Source organism: Sorex fumeus, unplaced genomic scaffold (assembly GCF_029834395.1).
Source record: "Sorex fumeus unplaced genomic scaffold, SorFum_2.1 ptg000123l, whole genome shotgun sequence".
Classification (NCBI taxonomy): Eukaryota; Metazoa; Chordata; class Mammalia; order Eulipotyphla; family Soricidae; genus Sorex; species Sorex fumeus.
This window is the reverse complement of record NW_026606180.1, coordinates 6,290,504-6,308,688: the sequence shown is the minus strand read 5'-3', so window position 1 is coordinate 6,308,688 and position 18,185 is coordinate 6,290,504. Positions and strand designations below refer to the sequence as shown.

General features: G+C 49.2%; 1 protein-coding gene across 1 annotated transcript in view; it reads left to right on the top strand.

The window, feature by feature from the left end:
• The first annotated feature begins 341 nt into the window (after positions 1-341).
• The window catches only part of RAB44 (RAB44, member RAS oncogene family), a 37,656-nt gene continuing 19,812 nt past the window's right edge, over positions 342-18,185 (top strand). Inside the window, exon 1 of the mRNA XM_056137341.1 lies at positions 342-548. Within this exon, the coding sequence (XP_055993316.1) occupies positions 342-548 (207 nt within the window). The remainder of the gene's footprint in view (positions 549-18,185) is intronic.

The window sequence follows — 18,185 nt, the reverse complement described above, 5'->3', positions numbered from 1 at the left end:
GAGACCCTGGAGGCGCCCCCTGGAAGGCGGGAATCCATGGAATGGGGACCCCACAGTGGGAGGAAACGGGCTGAGGGCTTCTGTGCTTGAGGGCTTTCAGTGGGTGCCAGAGCAGAGGAAGGACACTGAGGCCAGGGACGCGCAGGGCTCGAAGCTCAGTTCCCAGCACCCACAACGTGGCCCCGGGGCCCTGGGGCTCTCTCAGGAAAGGACTCGTGACAGCTGAGGGACTGAGGGCAGCATCGGCTGTGGTGGACTTTCTTGGGGGTGATTGGAAGAGGCAGGGACAATGTTCAGTGTCCATCAGTGTCGCCTCTCCTCCGTCCCCAGGCTAAAGCGCCATGGAGAGTGGACAGAGGAGACCTCGGAAAGGTCGCAAGCTGGGTTCCAGCCGCCGGAGGCAGACACGAGAGCCGGCAGATGGCCAGGACGCATCAGGGGACGCCGCGCCAGGGTCCTGGCCGTCCCAGGCCTCTGTGGAGGTGCAGCGCTTCCTCCGGGACTGTGGCGCCCAGGACAGAGGCTTCGTCACCCGTGATGACCTGGCGGTGAGTCCAAGGCCCTGTGGCCACCTCTGCGTCCTTCCCTGAAGGGGCCCAGCTGGCAGACAGGCTGGCCCGCTCCTGGCCCTTGTGTCAAAGCAAACTTGCGTCTTGAAGAAGGCTTTGTCCACACTTGCGCGAACCTTGTGTGTCACCTGCTGCTGGAGACATCTGCCTTTCAACAAGGGGAAGATCAGGGCACCAAGAAGTAGTAGAGGGGTATCGCGGCCTTTGGACAGGGAAGCTCAGCAGGGAAGCGCGTGGGTGCCCTGTGAGGCTCCAGTGAGACTGGGCGGTCGTGCGGGGCCTTTCAGAAGGGGACTGGTGTGAGCCAGGGACTGTCTCTCTCTGGCTTCTCCTTGTGCTCCGCAAAGGGGCCGTGCTGGGTGCTGGGGCGTCCCCTCATCTGCCCAGGCTCCACACTGTGACCTTCCCCAGAAAACAGGGTCCTCCTACTGCTGTTTAGTTATTGTCTGCCTACAATGCAGCCGGGCTGGAGCAATAGCACAGCAGGTAGGGCGTTTGCCTTGCACACTGCCGACCCAGGTTCAATTCCTCCGCCCCTCTTGGAGAGCCTGACAAGCTACCAACAGTACCCCGCCTGCAGGCAGAGCCTGGCAAGCTCCCCGTGGCATATTCGATATGCCAAAGACAGTAACAACAAGTCTCACAATGGAGACGTTACTGGTGCCCACTCAAGCAAATCCATGAACAACTGGAGGGCCGTGCTACAAAGCTACAGTGTAACCGTCAGGAACTTTGTAAATCACTGCTTTTTGTAAAAAAAAATTAAAAAGAGAAAGAAAAAGACAACAGCCATCCTGCGTTCTCGCTCCTCAGGACCTCAAGGTAATGAAAAAGTAGGATTTTTATTCAGTTTTCTTTCTCTTTCTTTCTTTCTTTCTTTCTTTCTTTCTTTCCTTCTTTCTTTCTTTCTGAGGGGGGCAGTGCTGGCTGTGTGCTTGGGTTCCTCCTGGCTCTGCACTCAGGAATCACTCCTGGAGGGCTCAGCTCAGGGGACCATATGTGGTGCCAGGGATTGAGTCGGGGTCAGCTGCTTGCAAGGCAAGCACCTTACCTGTTTTCTATGTCTCCGTGAGAAAATATGATTTTTCAAAAGGGTAAACAAAGGCCGGGGGGGCGGGGAAATCTTTTGAGTAAAACCAACACCTATCAAAAGTCTGATCTAATTTATTAGCTAGAATTTTAGCTCTCCTCCTCCTTCTCTTCCTCTTCCTCCTCTTCCTCCTTCTTCTTCCTCCTGTACTTGGATGAACACATTCAAGGCAAGCGCTCTACTGCCTGGTTACACCTCAGGTCCCTAATTAGTTCATATTCTTAATTAATGAGGGGGCCAGTAAGATATTATGACTGTTTCAAAGAGCATTTGCAAAGCCAGCAGAACAGCGTCAGAGTAAGATTGCCGAGTTCATTTACAAAAAAAGACCAAAATAAGCCAAAGTCAGGGAGAGAGTACAGAGGGTTAGACACTTGCCTTGCATGCAGGGAACCCAGGTCTAAACCCCTGGCCCACATACGGTCTTAGGAGCACCACCAGGAGTGATCCCTGGGTGCAAAGTCTGGGGTTAGCCCGAGCACTCTTGGCCGTGGCCCCAATAAGCAAGAGGCCAACAGCCAACAGGCCGTAAGTCCTTGAGGTTGTCTGCTCTACAAAAATGATTTTTTGGGCTGGAGTGATAGCACAGCGGGTAGGGCGTTTGCCTTGCATGCAGCAGACCCGGGTTCTATTCCCAGTATCCCATATGGTCACCCGAGCACCGCCAGAAGTAATTCCTCAGTGCATGAGCCAGGAGTAAACCCTGTGCATTGCCGGGTGTGACCCAAAAAGCAAAAAAAAGATTTTTCTTCCCCTGAACAAAAAACTGTTAGATAACAAGAAACTTCAATACCTAGGACTTTTAATAAAAGGTAAACAATGAGACGACTGAGGACATTTCTCTTTTTGAAAATTAAAACAAACATTTGTATTGACTCACCATGAGATACACAGTTACAAAGTTGTTCATGATAGGATTTCTGTCACACAATGTTCCAACACCCGACCCGGGTATATTTCCCACCAACAACGAGGACATATTTCTAGTCTAGAAAATGCTTGGATATTTCTCCTAATAATAATGAAAATACTGTGGTCTGCCTTCTGACTTATTCCAAGCTTACGAAAATTCTTGTGTGTCCATAAATAACCTCCAAGTTATTTTGTAATTGAATCGCGGTGAATTACAAAGTTACAAAGCTACCCCTGTTTGAGTTTCAGGCATACAATGTTCCAACACCCTCCCTGCACCAGCGACCACTCCCTCCACTCATGTCCCCGGCCGGTTTCCCTCCAATCTCCGCCAGCCTCTATGGCAGGGACTTTAATTTAATTTTATTCTTTTTTTTTTTCCTTTTGGGTCACACCCAGCCGATGCTCAGGGGTTACTCCTGGCTCTGCACTCAGGAATCACTCCTGGCGGTGCTTGGGGGACCGTATGGGATGCTGGGACTCGAACCCGGATCAGCCGCGTGCAAGGCAAATGCCCTACCCACTGTGCTATTGCTCCAGCCCCTTTAATTTTAATTTTTATTAATTTTTTTGGTTTTGAGGCCACACCTGGCAATGCTCAGGGCCCAGGGGAGCCACGTGGGATGCCTGGGATAGATCCTGGGTTCGATTTTCTCCAACCCGGGATGGAGGTACATTTTTCTTTTCTTCTTTTCTCCTTTTGGGCATTGCAGTTTACAAACCACAGTGGAGACTCCTTACTGTCACTGTCGTTACTGTCGGGTATCGTGGGTGTCACTTTACCCCCTTTCAGCACCTCGTCCTCCAGAGTGACCTCTTCCCTCTATCACTGTCATCACAGTCCCTTTCCTGACCTGTCCCCCAGCCCCCGTGGTGAGCTGAGGACCAGGTTCCCTGCTCTTTTTTTTTATTTTAATTTTTAAAAATTATTTTTATTAGTGAAACACCATGAGGTACAGTTGTAGACTTACAATTTTTGGTGCTTGGGTTTCAGCTATACAATGGTTGAGTACCCATCCCTCCACCAGTGCCCATTGTCCACCTCCAGTGCTCCCAGTAACCCTCCCAACCCCCTGCTCTTTGTTTCTGTTGCCTTGGACGTTAGTGATTCCTCTGCTGTTTCTTTATGTCTCACATGAGTGAGATCGCTGTGTCTGCCACCCCCCTCTGACTCATTTCACTCAGCATGATACTCTCCCGGTCCATCCATGTAGCAGCAAATTGCATGACTTCATCTTGTCTCAAGGCCAAATTAACCTTGGAGGTTAACCATTAACCTCCAAGTTTCCTCCTGTGAAGAAGGCTGCTCTCCGTAGGCGTGGTCCGCAGTTGAATGAGATGTGAGCCTCCTTGTGTGGGATCTGCACGCTGAGACTTTTGAAGTACTGAACTCTTTGAGCTGATGTCTAGGTTTTTCATATAGAATCTTAGGTTAGGGGGCCTCAGAGGTGGTTCAGTGGTAAAGCAAATGTCTCACATGTGGAAGGTTCAATGTTCCAGCTGCACAGAAGAAGGAAGGAGGACGTGGAGGAGGAGGGGGTGGAGGAGGAGAAGGAGGAGAAGGTAGTGAAGGAGGAGAGGAGGAGGAGGTAGTAGAAGAGGAGGAGGAGGAGGAGGAGGAGGAAGAAGAAGAAGAAGAAGAAGAAGAAGAAGAAGAAGAAGAAGAAGAAGAAGAAGAAGAAGAAGAAAAAGAAGAAGAAGAAGAAGAAGAAGAAGAAGAAGAAGAAGAAGAAGAAGAAGAAGAGGAGGAGGAGGAGGAGGAGGAGGAGGAGAAGGAGGAGGAGGAAGAAGAGGAAGAAGAAGAAGAGGGGGAGGAGGAAAGAGGAGGAGGAAGAGGAGGAAGAAGAGGAGGAGGAAGTAGTGGAGGAGAGGGGGAGGAGGTAGTAGAGGAGGAGGAGGAAGAGGAAGAAGAAAAAGAAGGAGAAGATGAGGAGAAAGAGGAAGAGGAAGAAGAACAAGAAGAAGAAGAAGAAAAAGAAAAAGAAGAAGAAGAAGAGGAGGAGGTAGTGAAGGAGGAGAGAAGGAGGAGGTAGTAGAGGAGAAGGAGGAGGAGGAGAAGGAGGAGGAGGAAGAAGAGGAAGAAGAAGAAGAGGAGGAGGAGGAAGAAAAGGAGGAGGAAGAAGAAGAGGAGGAAGAGGTAGTGGAGGAGAGGGGGAGGAGGTAGTAGAGGAGGAGGAGGAAGAGGAAGAAGAAGAAGAAGAAGAAGAAGAAGAAGAAGAAGAAGAAGAAGAAGAAGAAGAAGAAGAAGAAGGAAGAAGAAGGAAGAAGAAGGAAGAAGAAAGAAGGAAGAGGAAGAGGAAGAGGAAGAAGAAGAAAAGAAGAAGAAGAAGAAGAAGAAGAAAAAGAAGAAGAAGAGGAGGAGGAGGGGAGGAGGAGGAGGAGGAGAAGATAGGAAGGAGAAGGAGAGAGATAGGAAGGGAAGGAAGGAGGGAACACTAAAAAATGGGAAGGGAAGGGGAGGGAAAGGGAAGAAAGGGGTTAAGAAGAAAGACAAGAAGAGAGAGAAGATACAAAGTCTTAGGCTAGGGGCCAGAGAGATAGTACAGTGGGTTTGGTGCTCACCTTTCATGCCACTGACCCAGATTTGATTCCCGTCACTGGCAGGAGTAACCCCTGAGCACTGTTGGGTGGGTGACCTATAAAACAAAACAAAACAAAAATCTTAGGTTAATCTTTTCAAGCATTTGATTTTTGTCTTCTATGCAAATTGACCTCTAGTTTCGGATTTCCTGGGATGAATGGAACTTTCTATGTTCAAACTGGGAAAGGGGCTGGAGCGATAGCATAGCGGGTAGGGCGTTTGCCTTGCAAGCGGCCAACATGGCTGACCCGGGTTCGATTCCTCCGCCCCTTTCCGAGAGCCTGGCAAGCTACCGAGCGTATCTCTCCTGCACGGGCCCACTCGAGCAAGCAAGTCGATGAACAATGGGAGATCAGTGACAGTGACAGATTTTTGTCTTCTATGCAAATTGACCTCTAGTTTCGGATTTCCTGGGATGAATGGAACTTTCTATGTTCAAACTGGGAGAGTCTTAGGCAAACTGGGAGGAGTTAGTCAGCCTTCACCCTGGACAAGAAAAGCCACTCAGGACTCTCGCCAGCAGCTGGACATGTATGCCAGTGGCTCCCCGTTTCTCTAAGGTGTCCTGCCCAGGAGGGCCTTCCTCGCCTCGGGTACAGCCTTCCCCACCCTTCTCCACATGGTGATGGGCCAGGAGCTCTGCAGGCTCCATGAGGTCCTGCCAGTGAGGCTTATAGTGGGAACCACTCTGAGTGGAAGACTCCAGATTCGTGTCTATATCTGTGAGTAGGAAGGTAGATCTTAGGGGCCCTTGTAAATGACCATGTTGTCAAGAAAACTAAGGAGTTTCTGTGAAAGTATTGGTTTCTGTATGAGGAGAGAGCTGGGAGATTCGGATACCATTTAAAAGTGGTTCATTTCAGGGGCCGGAGCGATAGCACAGTGGGTAGGGCGTTTGCCTTGCACGCGGCCGAGCCGGATTGAGTCCCAGCATCCCATATGGTCCCCTGAGCACTACCAGGAGTAATTTCTGAGTGCATGAGCCAGGAGTAACCCCTGTGCATCACTGGATGTGACCCAAAAGGTGAAAAAAAAGTGTGGTTCATTTCATTTCAGGCTGGAGAGTTAGCTCTGTGGTAGGCTGCGTGCTTTATATGTGAAGGGACCTGGGACCTGAGTTGCTGTGTGTCGTTGTTCCTATGTGGGACATACTCAGTAGTGCTCAGGGCTTACTCCTTACTCTGTACTAAGAGATCACTCCTAAAAAAGTTCAGGGTGGGGGTATGGTGCCACCAGCAGGTCAATCTGTACCTGTGAGGTGAGTGCATCAGCAGCCTGATGGCAACGTCAGACTTTCAGATGCCCCAAAATTGCTGCTGTGCCTTTGGCCAGACCCCAAAAACTTGGGGCAAAGTTTACCAAGAAAGTAAACGGCCAAAAATTAGGTATGTGGGAGACACACCCACAAACCACCTCTGACTCAGCTATGTAATTGGAGGCATGGCCTCTCTGGTTCCTGATCGAACTGCTTAATGGCCATGATCCCAGAGACTCAGAAACAAATCTCGAAACCCAACAGCTATTGGCAGAAATGCATCTGGTCCTTGTAGTAGGCTACCGGTGCTAGGCCACATCAGGTGGGAATAGGTTTTGTGCCTTGGCCTGTTCCCCTTGGCGGCCCGGTGGCCGTCATCCTCCAGAGGCCACTGGACAGTCTGGTTTGGGCCTGCAATGATGAGACACGTGGGGCCTCACAGGATGGGGGTGGAGCCAGCCCTTTCCTCCCCGTGCCAACGAGACCCCCAGTCGCTGCCCACAAACGGCCTCTCTGGCTCCTGATAAAGCTACAAATCTTGAAACCCATCGGCTTTTGGCAGAAATGTATGTGGGCCACGCAGTAGGTTACTGTTGCCCGGCCACCCTAGGGGGAAAGGGTGTTGTCCCTCCCTCTGCCTGCTCCCCCTAGGTGGCTCGGTCACTGCCATCTTCCAGAGGCCATTGGACAGTTAGGTTTGGGCCCGCAGTGACGAAACGTGTTGGGCCTCGTGGGATGGGGGTGGGGCCGATCCTGTCCTCCCCACCGCAACGAGACCCCAAGTCATCGCCCACGAACGGCCTCTCTGGCTCCTGATCAAGCTACTTAACAGCCACATGATCCCAGAGTCTCAGAAACAAATCTTAAAACCCAACGGCTTTGGCAGAAATGCGTGTGGGCCATGCAGTAGGTTACCAGCTCTGGGCCACCCCAGGTGGAAATAGGTTTCGTGCCTTCGCCTGCTCCCGCCTGGCGGCTCGGTGGCTGCCATATGCCAGAGACCATTGGACAGTCAGGTTTGGGCCCCACAATGACGAGACACGCAGGGCCTCATGGGATGGGGGTGGAGCCGGCCCTTTCCTCCCCACCCCAAGGAGACCACGAGTCACCGCCCATGAATGGCCTCTCTGACTCCTGATCAAGCTGTTTAATGGCCATGATCCCAGAGACTCAGGAACAGATCTCGGAACCTAGCAGGTTTTGGCAGGAAATCTCTCCAGATTTAATTGTTAAAATTTCGGAATTTCAAAATTGCGCAGCCACTACTGCAACCACGTGACATCAGATGTTATTCATGACCAGCAATAAAAAAAAATTGTCTACTGCTGCCTTTTCAGCAGATCTGAGTGTTGGGGTAAGATCCCAAATAATAATGGTGGGTGTGGTGTCGAAATGTTGAATGTGATCATATAGAGTCATATAGAGAGAGTGATTTGGAAAATCATCTGCCCCACAGGTAGGGGGAGGGTGTGGGATGGGGGTAGACTGGGGCTTTTGGGGGTGGAGAATGGGCACTGGTGAAGGTACGGGTGTTTCATTGAATGATCGAGACTTAAACCCAAAAGCTTTGTAACTACTCTCACGGTGATTCAGTAAATAAAATTATAAAAAATGGGGGAAAAAAAAGTAAGGTGGAGTTCATGCAAAATTCAATCAGCCTAATCAATGGCTGAATAAATAGCAGTACTCCTACATTAAAAAAAAATAAAATATAATAAAAAAAAGTTCAAGGACCGGGGCTGGAGCAATAGCACAGCAGGTAGGGCGTTTGCTTTGCACGCGGCTGACCTGAGTTCGATTCCCAGCATCCCATGTGGTCCCCTGAGCACCGCCAGGAGTAATTCCTGAGTGCAGAGCCAGGAATAACCCCTGTGCACTGCCGGGTGTGACCCAAAAAGAAAAAAAAAAGTTCAGGGACCATATAGAGTGCTGGGGATTGAACCCGAGTCAGCTGCCAGCATTTACATGCTGAGCTATCTCTCCAGTCCATTTTGTTTTATTTTGTTTATTTTTCCTTTGGGGCCATACCAGTTGACACTTGAGGACTGCTCCCAGCTCAGCACTGGGGGTGCTCTCCACAGTGCTCCAGGGACCATGTGGGGCTGGGACTTGTGAAACAAGTGCTCTACCATGGAGCCGCATCCCCACACAGGGACCTGGGTTTGATCCTTGGCATGCACACGCACACGTGTGCACACACACACACACACACGCATGCACACGCATCAGTATAATTTCAGATCGTTCAGGGGCACAGGTCTTGGGTATTGAAGGACCCATTCTCCAACCTGGCCCCACAAGGCCTCTTGGGTGTGGCCCTCTGGCCCCCAGTCACCTGCCCAGTTGGCGAGCATCTCTCAGAGTGGCCCACAGAGTCACTGCTTGGGAAGCCCTGCACCCTCCTGCCAGTCACGCTCTCAGAAAGGCGGAGGAACAACTTCCTCAGAGACTATTAAAACAGAAAACAATAAGAAACGGTACCAGTGTTCTCCCAAACAACCACAAGACTTCCTCCAACTGTTCCTCAGTTCCATGTGGTTTGTTCTTGTTCGGCTGCATCTTGGGTGAGTTTTTGGCTTCTGGACAGAAAGGGCTCTGGAATAATTTGTCCCCAGGATGGAGCCCAGGTCCTCACACATGAAAGAAAGATAGAAAGAAAGAAGGGAGGAAGGGAGGGAGGGAGGGAGGGAGGGAGGGAGGAAGAAGGAAGGAAGGAAGGAAGGAAGGAAGGAAGGAAGGAAGGAAGGAAGGAAGGAAGGAAGGAAGAAAAAGGTCAGTGTGCTTTTCAGGAGCTGGTCAGCCAAGGCTTTCACATCAGTGGACCCTGGTTGACTGTATGAGCCAGATGTGCAGACCCAGAGTTGAAGGGAGAGTGCCCAGAACAGCGGACCCCCCATCCCTTGTGAATGGCTGTCTGTCTTGCCTCCTTTGTACCCTCCAAAAAGAAATGTGCTGGAGACAGAACAATAACACAGCGAACAGGGCACTTGCCTTGTGTACAAACCCAAGTTTGATCCCAGGCAGCACTTTGGTGGCCTGAGGCTACCAGGAGGGGCGCCTGAGCACAGAGCCAGGAGTAAACCCTGAGCACCTCCAGGTGTGACCCCAAACCAAACAAGAAAAGAACACAGTGAAATGTAAATTGACTCTAAGCAAAATTACAACACCGCCAAAAATAAATAAAGAAAGACACCTACAAATATCTTCATCTTTAAATATTTTACAAATTTTTAGTAACGAAACTCACAAAGCCACAATAGTTAATTACAAATGTCTAAAGCCTATGAGCAAGCAATTGCTCCAAGAAGAAATGTAATTAGTGAACTCTCAGGAAGGGTTTTCATCCTTGGCTGTGAGGATCAGGAGACAGCGCCCAAGCTCAGAGAACCCCTGCTGGGAACACTTGTGAGGTACCAAGCTTCCTCCCCTGTGTACCAGTGGATTTTATTTAATCATTTATTTTGCTTAGGGGCCGTATCCAGAGATGCTTAGGGATTACTTCTGGCTTTGCACTCAGGAATCACTCCTGGCAGTGCTCGGAGGACCATATGGGATGCCAAGAACTGAATCCGGGTTGGCCATGTGCAAGGCAAATGCCCTCTCTGCTGAACTATCAGCCAGGCCCTTGTGTTAGTGTCTGTCATCCTAAAGCCCACATCCGACCCAGGACCACTAGGAGTGGCCCCAGGACCCTGAGTATACTCGAGGAGGCCCAAATTAATAATCACTTAATCACTTAACTTCCCGTTAGTCGTCGATTTGCTCGAGCGGGCGCCAGTAACGTCTCCATTTGTCCCTGTCGCGTGCTAGTGTAGCCCAATGGCATCTCTTCGCTCTGGGAACATGGAGGGCCTCAAACCGATCGTTCATGATCTTGACAAAGAAGTCTGACCATCTGGTAGGTGGGCGGCCACGCGGTCTCTTGACATCCCGTGGAATCCAGTCGGTAAGAGCTCTAGTCCAGCGGTCGTCTTTAAATCTCATTACGTGACCAGCCCATCTGATTTTCGACACCTTGGCAAATGAGACAGCGTCCCTGATCCTTGATCGTCGACGGATGTCAGAACTCCGGATTCGTTCTCTCATTTGAGTGAAACGTGATATTCCAAGCATAGATCTTTCTATTCTTCTTTGGGAGACCTGAATGGCGTTCTCATCTTGTTTGCGTAGGGCCCAGGTCTCTGAGGCATATGTTAATGCAGGAAGAACAGTGGAATCAAAGAGATGTGCCCGGAGCCGGAGGTTCTTCGTCCTCTTAGCTATTTGGGCCGACGAGGCCCAAATTAATAAATAAATGTAAATATAAGCTTAATAAGATATTCAGTTTGTATAAGAAATCAAAGAGATATAAAAGAAATTCTAGAGAATGACCAGGGAGGTTTTTTTGTTGTTGTTTTTGTTGGCTTGATTTGGGTTGGTTTAGTTTGACTTGGGCGTCACACCCAGCGGTGCTCAAGGCTTACTTCTGGCTCTGCACTCAGATATCACTGCTGGAGAGCTTGGGGGACCACAGGTGGTGCTGGGGATTAAACCAGGGTTGACTGTGTGCAAGGCATGCACCTTAGTTTTTCCTTTAATTTATCTAGCTTCTCTTTCTTCTTTTCTCTCTTTCTCTTTCTTTCTTTCTTTCTTTCTTTCTTTCTTTCTTTCTTTCTTTCTTTCTTTCTTTCTTTCCCTTCCCTCCCTCCCTCCCTCTTTCTTTCTTTCTTTCTTTCTTTCTTTCCTTTCTTTCTTTCTTTCTCTCTCTTTCTTTCTTTCCCTTCCTTCCCTCCCTCCCTCCCTCCTTCCCTTCCTTCTTTCCTTTCCCTCCCTCTCTCCCTCCCTCCCTCTCTCTCTCTCTTTCTTTCTTTCTTTCTCTCTCTTTCTTTCTTTCCCTTCCTTCCTTCCTTCCCTCCCTCCCTCCCTCCTTCCCTTCCTTCTTTCCTTTCCCTCCCTCTCTCTCTCTTTCTTCTTTCTTTCTTTCTCTCTCTCTCTTTCTTTCTTTCTTTCTCTCTCTCTTTCTTTCTTTCTTTCTTTCTCTCTCTCTCTTTCTTTCTTTCCCTTCCTTCCCTCCCTCCCTCCCTCCTTCCCTTCCTTCTTTCCTTTCCCTCCCTCTCTCCCTCCCTCCCTCTCTCTCTCTCTTTCTTTCTTTCTTTCTCTCTCTCTCTTTCTTTCTTTCCCTTCCTTCCTTCCCTCCCTCCCTCCTTCCCTTCCTTCTTTCCTTTCCCTCCCTCTCTCCCTCCCTCCCTCCCTCTCTCTCTCTTTCTTTCTTTCTCTCTCTCTTTCTTTCTTTCTTTCTCTCTCTCTTTCTTTCTTTCCCTTCCTTCCTTCCCTCCCTCCCTCCTTCCCTTCCTTCTTTCCTTTCCCTCCCTCCCTCCCTCTCTCTCTCTTTCTTTCTTTCTTTCTTTCTTTCTTTCTTTCTTTCCCTTCCTTCCTTCCTTCCCTCCCTCCCTCCCTCCTTCCCTTCCTTCTTTCCTTTCCCTCCCTCTCTCCCTCCCTCCCTCCCTCCCTCTCTCTCTTTCTTTCTTTCTCTCTCTCTTTCTTTCTTTCTTTCTTTCTTTCTCTCTCTCTCTTTCTTTCTTTCCCTTCCTTCCTTCCCTCCCTCCCTCCTTCCCTTCCTTCTTTCCTTTCCCTCCCTCCCTCCCTCTCTCTCTCTTTCTTTCTTTCTTTCTTTCTTTCTTTCTTTCTTTCTTTCTTTCTTTCTTTCCCTTCCTTCCTTCCCTCCCTCCCTCCCTCCTTCCCTTCCTTCTTTCCCCTCCCTCCCTCCCTCTCTCTCTCTCTCTCTCTCTCTTTCTTTCTTTCTTTCTTTCTTTCTTTCTTTCTTTCTTTCTTTCTTTCTTTCGTCTCCCAAACAGTACATAGGGGTCTGCAGACCACTTCTGTCGATCCCTTTTTCCTGTGTGTGAGAATATTACAATAATATTTGGTGGCACTGGTCTGGGTATGGGAGATGTGACTCAGTGTCCGAGGGCATGCTGCCTAGGGCTAAGGTCCCAGGTTCAGCCCCAGGCACTCTCTCTCCCTCTCTCTGTTTCCCTCTCTCTCTCCCTCTCTCTCCCTCTCTCTCCCTCCCCCCTCGCCTTACAAATAAGAGGAAAAAGGACTTTATATCGCTCAGATAACGCAAATTGACAACCCTTTTGGAAATCAAATGGGAAAGTTATGAGAAGTGGCACACAATTTTTCAATAGCAGCAAATCTTTCTCTGGGAATTTGCACTCCAAATGTATCCGAAATGAATCAAAGCTCTCTGTAAAAGCAGGTTTGCTATTGTGCTAGGAGGAGTGATGAAATAGAAACGAATTAAAGCGACATGTGTGTTCTCAGCTTATTAACGAGACTGAGCATCTGTAAATCGTTTGGATGGTTTGCAGACACTTAGAACACATATCTAAGGGGTGGAAGAGATGGTACGGTGGGGAGGGACTTGCCTTGCATGCTGCCAACCTAGCTTCCATCTCTAGCTCCTCCCATGGTCCCCTGACCCCTCCTGGAGTGACCCCTGAGTGCAGAGCCCAGAGTGAGCACTGAGTACTGCCAGTTGTGCCTCCCCAGCAGGAAAAAAAAAGACATATTTTAGAAAGATCTTATATGAAAATGGAGAATATATTTTGTTCAGTTTCAGTTTTGTTTATCCTGATAGACCCTTAACAGCTTAATATGCTTTATCTCTTTTTAAATTTTTAAAATTAGAAATATACAGGGGCTGGAGCAATAGCACAGTGGGCAGGGCGTTTGCCTTGCACGCGGCCGGCCCGGGTTCGATTCTTCTGCCCCTCTCTTAGAGTCTGGCAAGCTACCCAGAGTATCCCACCTGCACGGCAGAGCCTGGCAAGTTTCCTGTGGAGTATTGGATATACCAAAAACAGTAACAAGTCTCACAATGGAGACGTTACTGGTGCCCGCTCAAGCAAATCGATGAACAACAGAAGGACAGTGCCACAGTGCTACAGAAATATACAGAAAATTCAAGTGGTGGGGCATGCACGCAGGCCTATGTTCAATCCCTGACACTTCAAGAAGAAAAAGAAGTAAAATAAAAGTTAAAAAGAAACATAATGCAGTGGGTAGGGCACTTGCCTTGCGCATGGCTAACCCGGGTTTGATCCCTGCCACCCCGTATGGTCCTCCCAGCCCCATCAGGAGTGACTCCTGAGCACAGGGCCAGGAGTAAGCTTTGAGCACCACCAGGTGTGATCAGAAATAAAAATGTTTAATCTAGAAAATGTAAAATAAATCGCAATCTCCAAACCTCTAATTTATAAAACGACCACAGAAAGTGCAGAGAGAATGACTTTTCATCACCAATCACCCCATGACACTTCTGCGTGACCATGACGTTTGAGATATTCTTCCTGGAGCTAGGAAGGATCTTATGGTTCGTTATGGTTGAAATCATCGGGGCTCAAACACACCTACGGGCCGAGGAGACAGCTCAAGATTTTACCCAATCTTACAGACCCAAGGCCCCTGGTCACTCCCTGTATTTCGGAGGGCCTGGTGTTCCCTGAGAGCCGCTGGGCCTGACAGCAGAATTCCCAGGCCTGCAGTCTGGCCAGGTGACCTCAGGTCACCTGGTTGTCCCCACCAAAAGCACATGTTCCAAATACATAACAGAAAGGCTTTTTATGTGAGTCTCCAGGCAGATGGAAAGAAAAGTATCTTCAGCTAGTATTATATCCATTTCCAAACATTCTCCAACTTAATCCTGAGTCTCTGAAGCCGAATGTGTACGATGAAACAATCCCCTCTAGCAGAATAACATGGTCTGCTGAAGGCAGACATAGCAACACTATTGGAAACCACGTTTTCTTCACAATAACGGTAAGTCATTAGCAATAGAAATCCAGCTCATCAGGGGCCAGAGAGAGATAGCACAGTGGGTAGGTGCTCGCCTTGGACCCAGTCAGTTCCCAGAAGCTCTTATGGTCCCCCAAATCCACCCTGAGCACAGTCAGGAGTAAGCCCTGAGCACTGCCAGATATGACGCAAACAAACAAAATATAAATCCATTAAAAATCAAGAAATCCGTGAAAAATATAAAGCTAAACTATTTTTGGCAGGGCCTTGGTGCAACTCAGAGGAAGAGTTTCTTTCTTTCTTTCTTTCTTTTTCTTTTTTCTTTCTTTCTTCCTCCCTCCCTCCCTCCCTCTCTCTCTCTCTCTCTTTCTCTCTTTCTTTCTTTCTTTTTTCTTTCTTTCTTCCTCCCTCCCTCCCTCCCTCCCTCTCTCTCTTTCTTTCTTTCTTTCTTTCTTTCTTTCTCTTTCTTTCTTTTTTCTTTCTTCCTTCCTCCCTCCCTCCCTCCCTCCCTCCCTCCCTCCCTCTCTCTCTCTCTTTCTTTCTTTCTTTCTTTCTTTCCTTCTTTCTTGGGTCACATTGGTGATGCTCAGGGGTTACTCCTGGCTCTGCACTCAGTGATCACTCCTGGCGGTGCTCGGGGGACCCTATGGGATGCAGGGATTGAACCTGGGTTGGCTGCGTGCCAGGCAAATGCCCTCCCCGCTGTGCTATCACTCTGACTCTCCAAATTAGCTTTATCTTAAAGTGCATTTTAATTTGAAATAGCGCCAAAGATGTTTTCTAGAAAAATGTCAGGAGCTCGGAGACAGCTGAGTGCTTAGAAGCGCACCTGGACTCAGCCCCAGGGGCACTGCCTGCTCCCTTGGCACTGAAGGGCGCTCTTGGACCCGTGCCCTGACAGTAGGCCTCAGGCATCCTGAGCCCTACTCGGGACCCTCCCCCAACTCTTAAAAATTGCACATTAAATTTTATTGTATTTCAACAGTTCCCCTTTCCTTCCCCTTCCCATTGTGGTGGTGATGGTGGTGTCCGGTCACGTGCAAATTGCTCAGACAGTCCTGTGGTGCTCACAAGGCCACGCTTCTGGAATGGAGCTGCTTGTGCAGGGGCTCCCCGGGGCACTCTCTCTAGATGCGGTGCTCACAGGTGCCGGCCAGGGACTGTTTGGTCTTCATGAGCAGCGGCTGAGGGGACAGCTGCGTTCAGGACTCTGACTCGGCACAGTGTTTCAGCCTCGTTCCTCTGTGCCTCGCTGCTCGGCCAGTGTGCCGAGTCAGAGTGTGCTTCTGAGGCATCCGTCCTCCAGAGATTCCGAAATGCCCTGGCCACCATTTCCCTTGCCACATATCACCTCCGGTGCGAAGGGATGCACAGGGATCCTTCCTGGCTCATGCACTCAGGAATCGCCCCTGGCGGTGCTCGGGGGACCATATAGGATGCTGGGAATCGAACCCGGGTCAGCCGCGTGCAAGGCAAACACCCTACCCGCTGTACTATCGCTCCAGCCTCCTGGCCTGTAGCTTTGAAGGGAGCCTTCAGCCAGGGACCAGGAAAGCAGAAGTGTGTTGGGCGATGAGACGGAAGATCGTGTGGTTTATTACTCCAATAACGTCAGCATGGACGGGAGTGAAGTCCTGTGGGCAGCCCAGATCAGCACATTCCGTCCCTCAGGGCTTGGCCAGCGTTTTCCCGAAGATAAGAGCAAGTGACGAATAGCAAGGCATCGGGACGCTCTGGCATCCCCACAGGCCAAGGCTTCTCAATCCAGGGAGAGTTAGTCGAGAAAAGGCCGAACAACTCTTTTGTTGTGGCTGTTGTGTGGGACCCTGAGACCACACCTGGGGTCCTCAGGAGACGTGGGAGAGGGATGAACCCCAGGCCTCAGATGTGCCCGGCCTGTCCTCTGCCTCTGTCTCGCAGCCCAGCCTTCTTCTTGATGAGAAGTGATGGAACAACATCGGGTTCTAAGCGACAGGAGCTTCAGGCGTCCGCCCGCCTCGGGACTTCTCTCCGCTTTACTGATTTCCCAGAATGCTGCTCCAATGGGGCTGCGGTACGTCAGAGATGTCGGGTCAGACAGATGAACAAGACGACCCAGGCTGATTGTTTCACGCTGAGGATTTGTGGCTTAGAGACAAAAAGCAGAAGAGCTGTCAGAGAGGCTGGGGAATGCGTCTCAGGCCCCACACGACAGCTCTCATGTGGGAAAGCCTGGTCTGCACACACACGCACACACAGGCACACACATCACACGACACCGGCATACACAAATACGCACGTATACATACTCACATACATGTGTACAGTGGTACACACTAACACCCAGCAGACCAACACATATACACACTCACATCACACACATGACACATACTAGCGCTCACCTCCACAAATACTCACATATACACACTCACATCACACACATGACACATACTAGCGCTCACCTCCACAAATACACACATATACACACTCACATCACACACATGACACATACTAGCGCTCACCTCCACAAATACACACATATGCACACTCACATCACACACATGACACATACTAGCGCTCACCTCCACAAATACACACATATACACACTCACATCACACACATGACACATACTAGCGCTCACCTCCACAAATACACACATATACACACTCACATCACACACATGACACATACTAGCGCTCACCTCCACAAATACACACATATACACACTCACATCACCCACATGACACATACTAGCGCTCACCTCCACAAATACACACATATACACACTCACATCACACACATGACACATACTAGCGCTCACCTCCGCGAATACTCACATAAGCACTCTCACACGTGTGCACACTAACATATACACACAAAGGTACACAGACACACACACACAAATATGCACCCACACAGACACAGCAGCTGTCAGAAAAGCCCTGACATAGGATGGTGGGAGTCTGAGACATAGTTTCCTATTTCCTATTTAAGTGACGATAAAATAAAGCTTTTGGAAGCATGAAAGGTAGCAGGATCACCAGGATTCTTAGTTCCTGCCTAAGAGAGAGGCTTTGTTCTTGTTTTACTTAGAACTCTATCAGGTTAACGTGAAGCAGCGGAAATGATTCACTTGAGTTATGACACTGTTATCTTGGCAAGTCACACGGAATATCAACAGGAACCTCTTTTTAACTCTTGCTGGGCTTTCAAAGACCAACTCGTTATTCAGGTAGATATGGAGCCCAAATCTAGTTTTGCGTTAATATCATGTGGTGGTAGAAATTTCACAGATGCTTCCTAGCCCACTGAAACAGAACCAACATTTGGCAAAATGTTGCCATATTTTACAGTTGATTTTCAGACTTGGGTATCATTATGAATCAATTCAACTACGTTTTCCTTTCATTAAGTTCTCTGCAGCTCTCTGAATCCATGCAGAGGTTGCCTTTTTGTCCTTTATATGTCTTGGAACAGTCAGGCAAGTTAAGACATAGTCACCCCGCCACCCTTTGGAAAGCAGAAACACCCCATTTCTGGCTGTATTTCTGTCACTGTTGCTCCTAGTGTAGTCTCAGGTATCTGTAGAACTTATAACCAGAGGGGCCGGAGCGATAGCACAGCAGGTAGGGCGTTTGCCTTGCATGCGGCCGACCTGGGTTCAATCCCCCGGCATCCCATATGGTCCCCCAAGCACTGCCAGGAGTGATTCCTGAGTGCAGAGCCAGGAATGACCCCTGAGCATCGCTGGGTGTGACCCAAAAAGCTAAAAAACAAAACAAAAGCTTATAACCAGAGTGGTTAACCTCTGTACCATTGGAAGAACGACTGGGCATGAATGACGGAGAGCTTCTCCAAGCACTAAGAGGCCGGAAAGCTAACACATGCACACAACACAACCTTCTACACTAACAGAAGCTCTCGGACAACTCTTCTAAAGCGTTTGATAAAGTATAAATAAACTTCACATAATTAACCCTTTTGGTATTTGGGCCACACCCAGCAGTGCTCAAGACTTA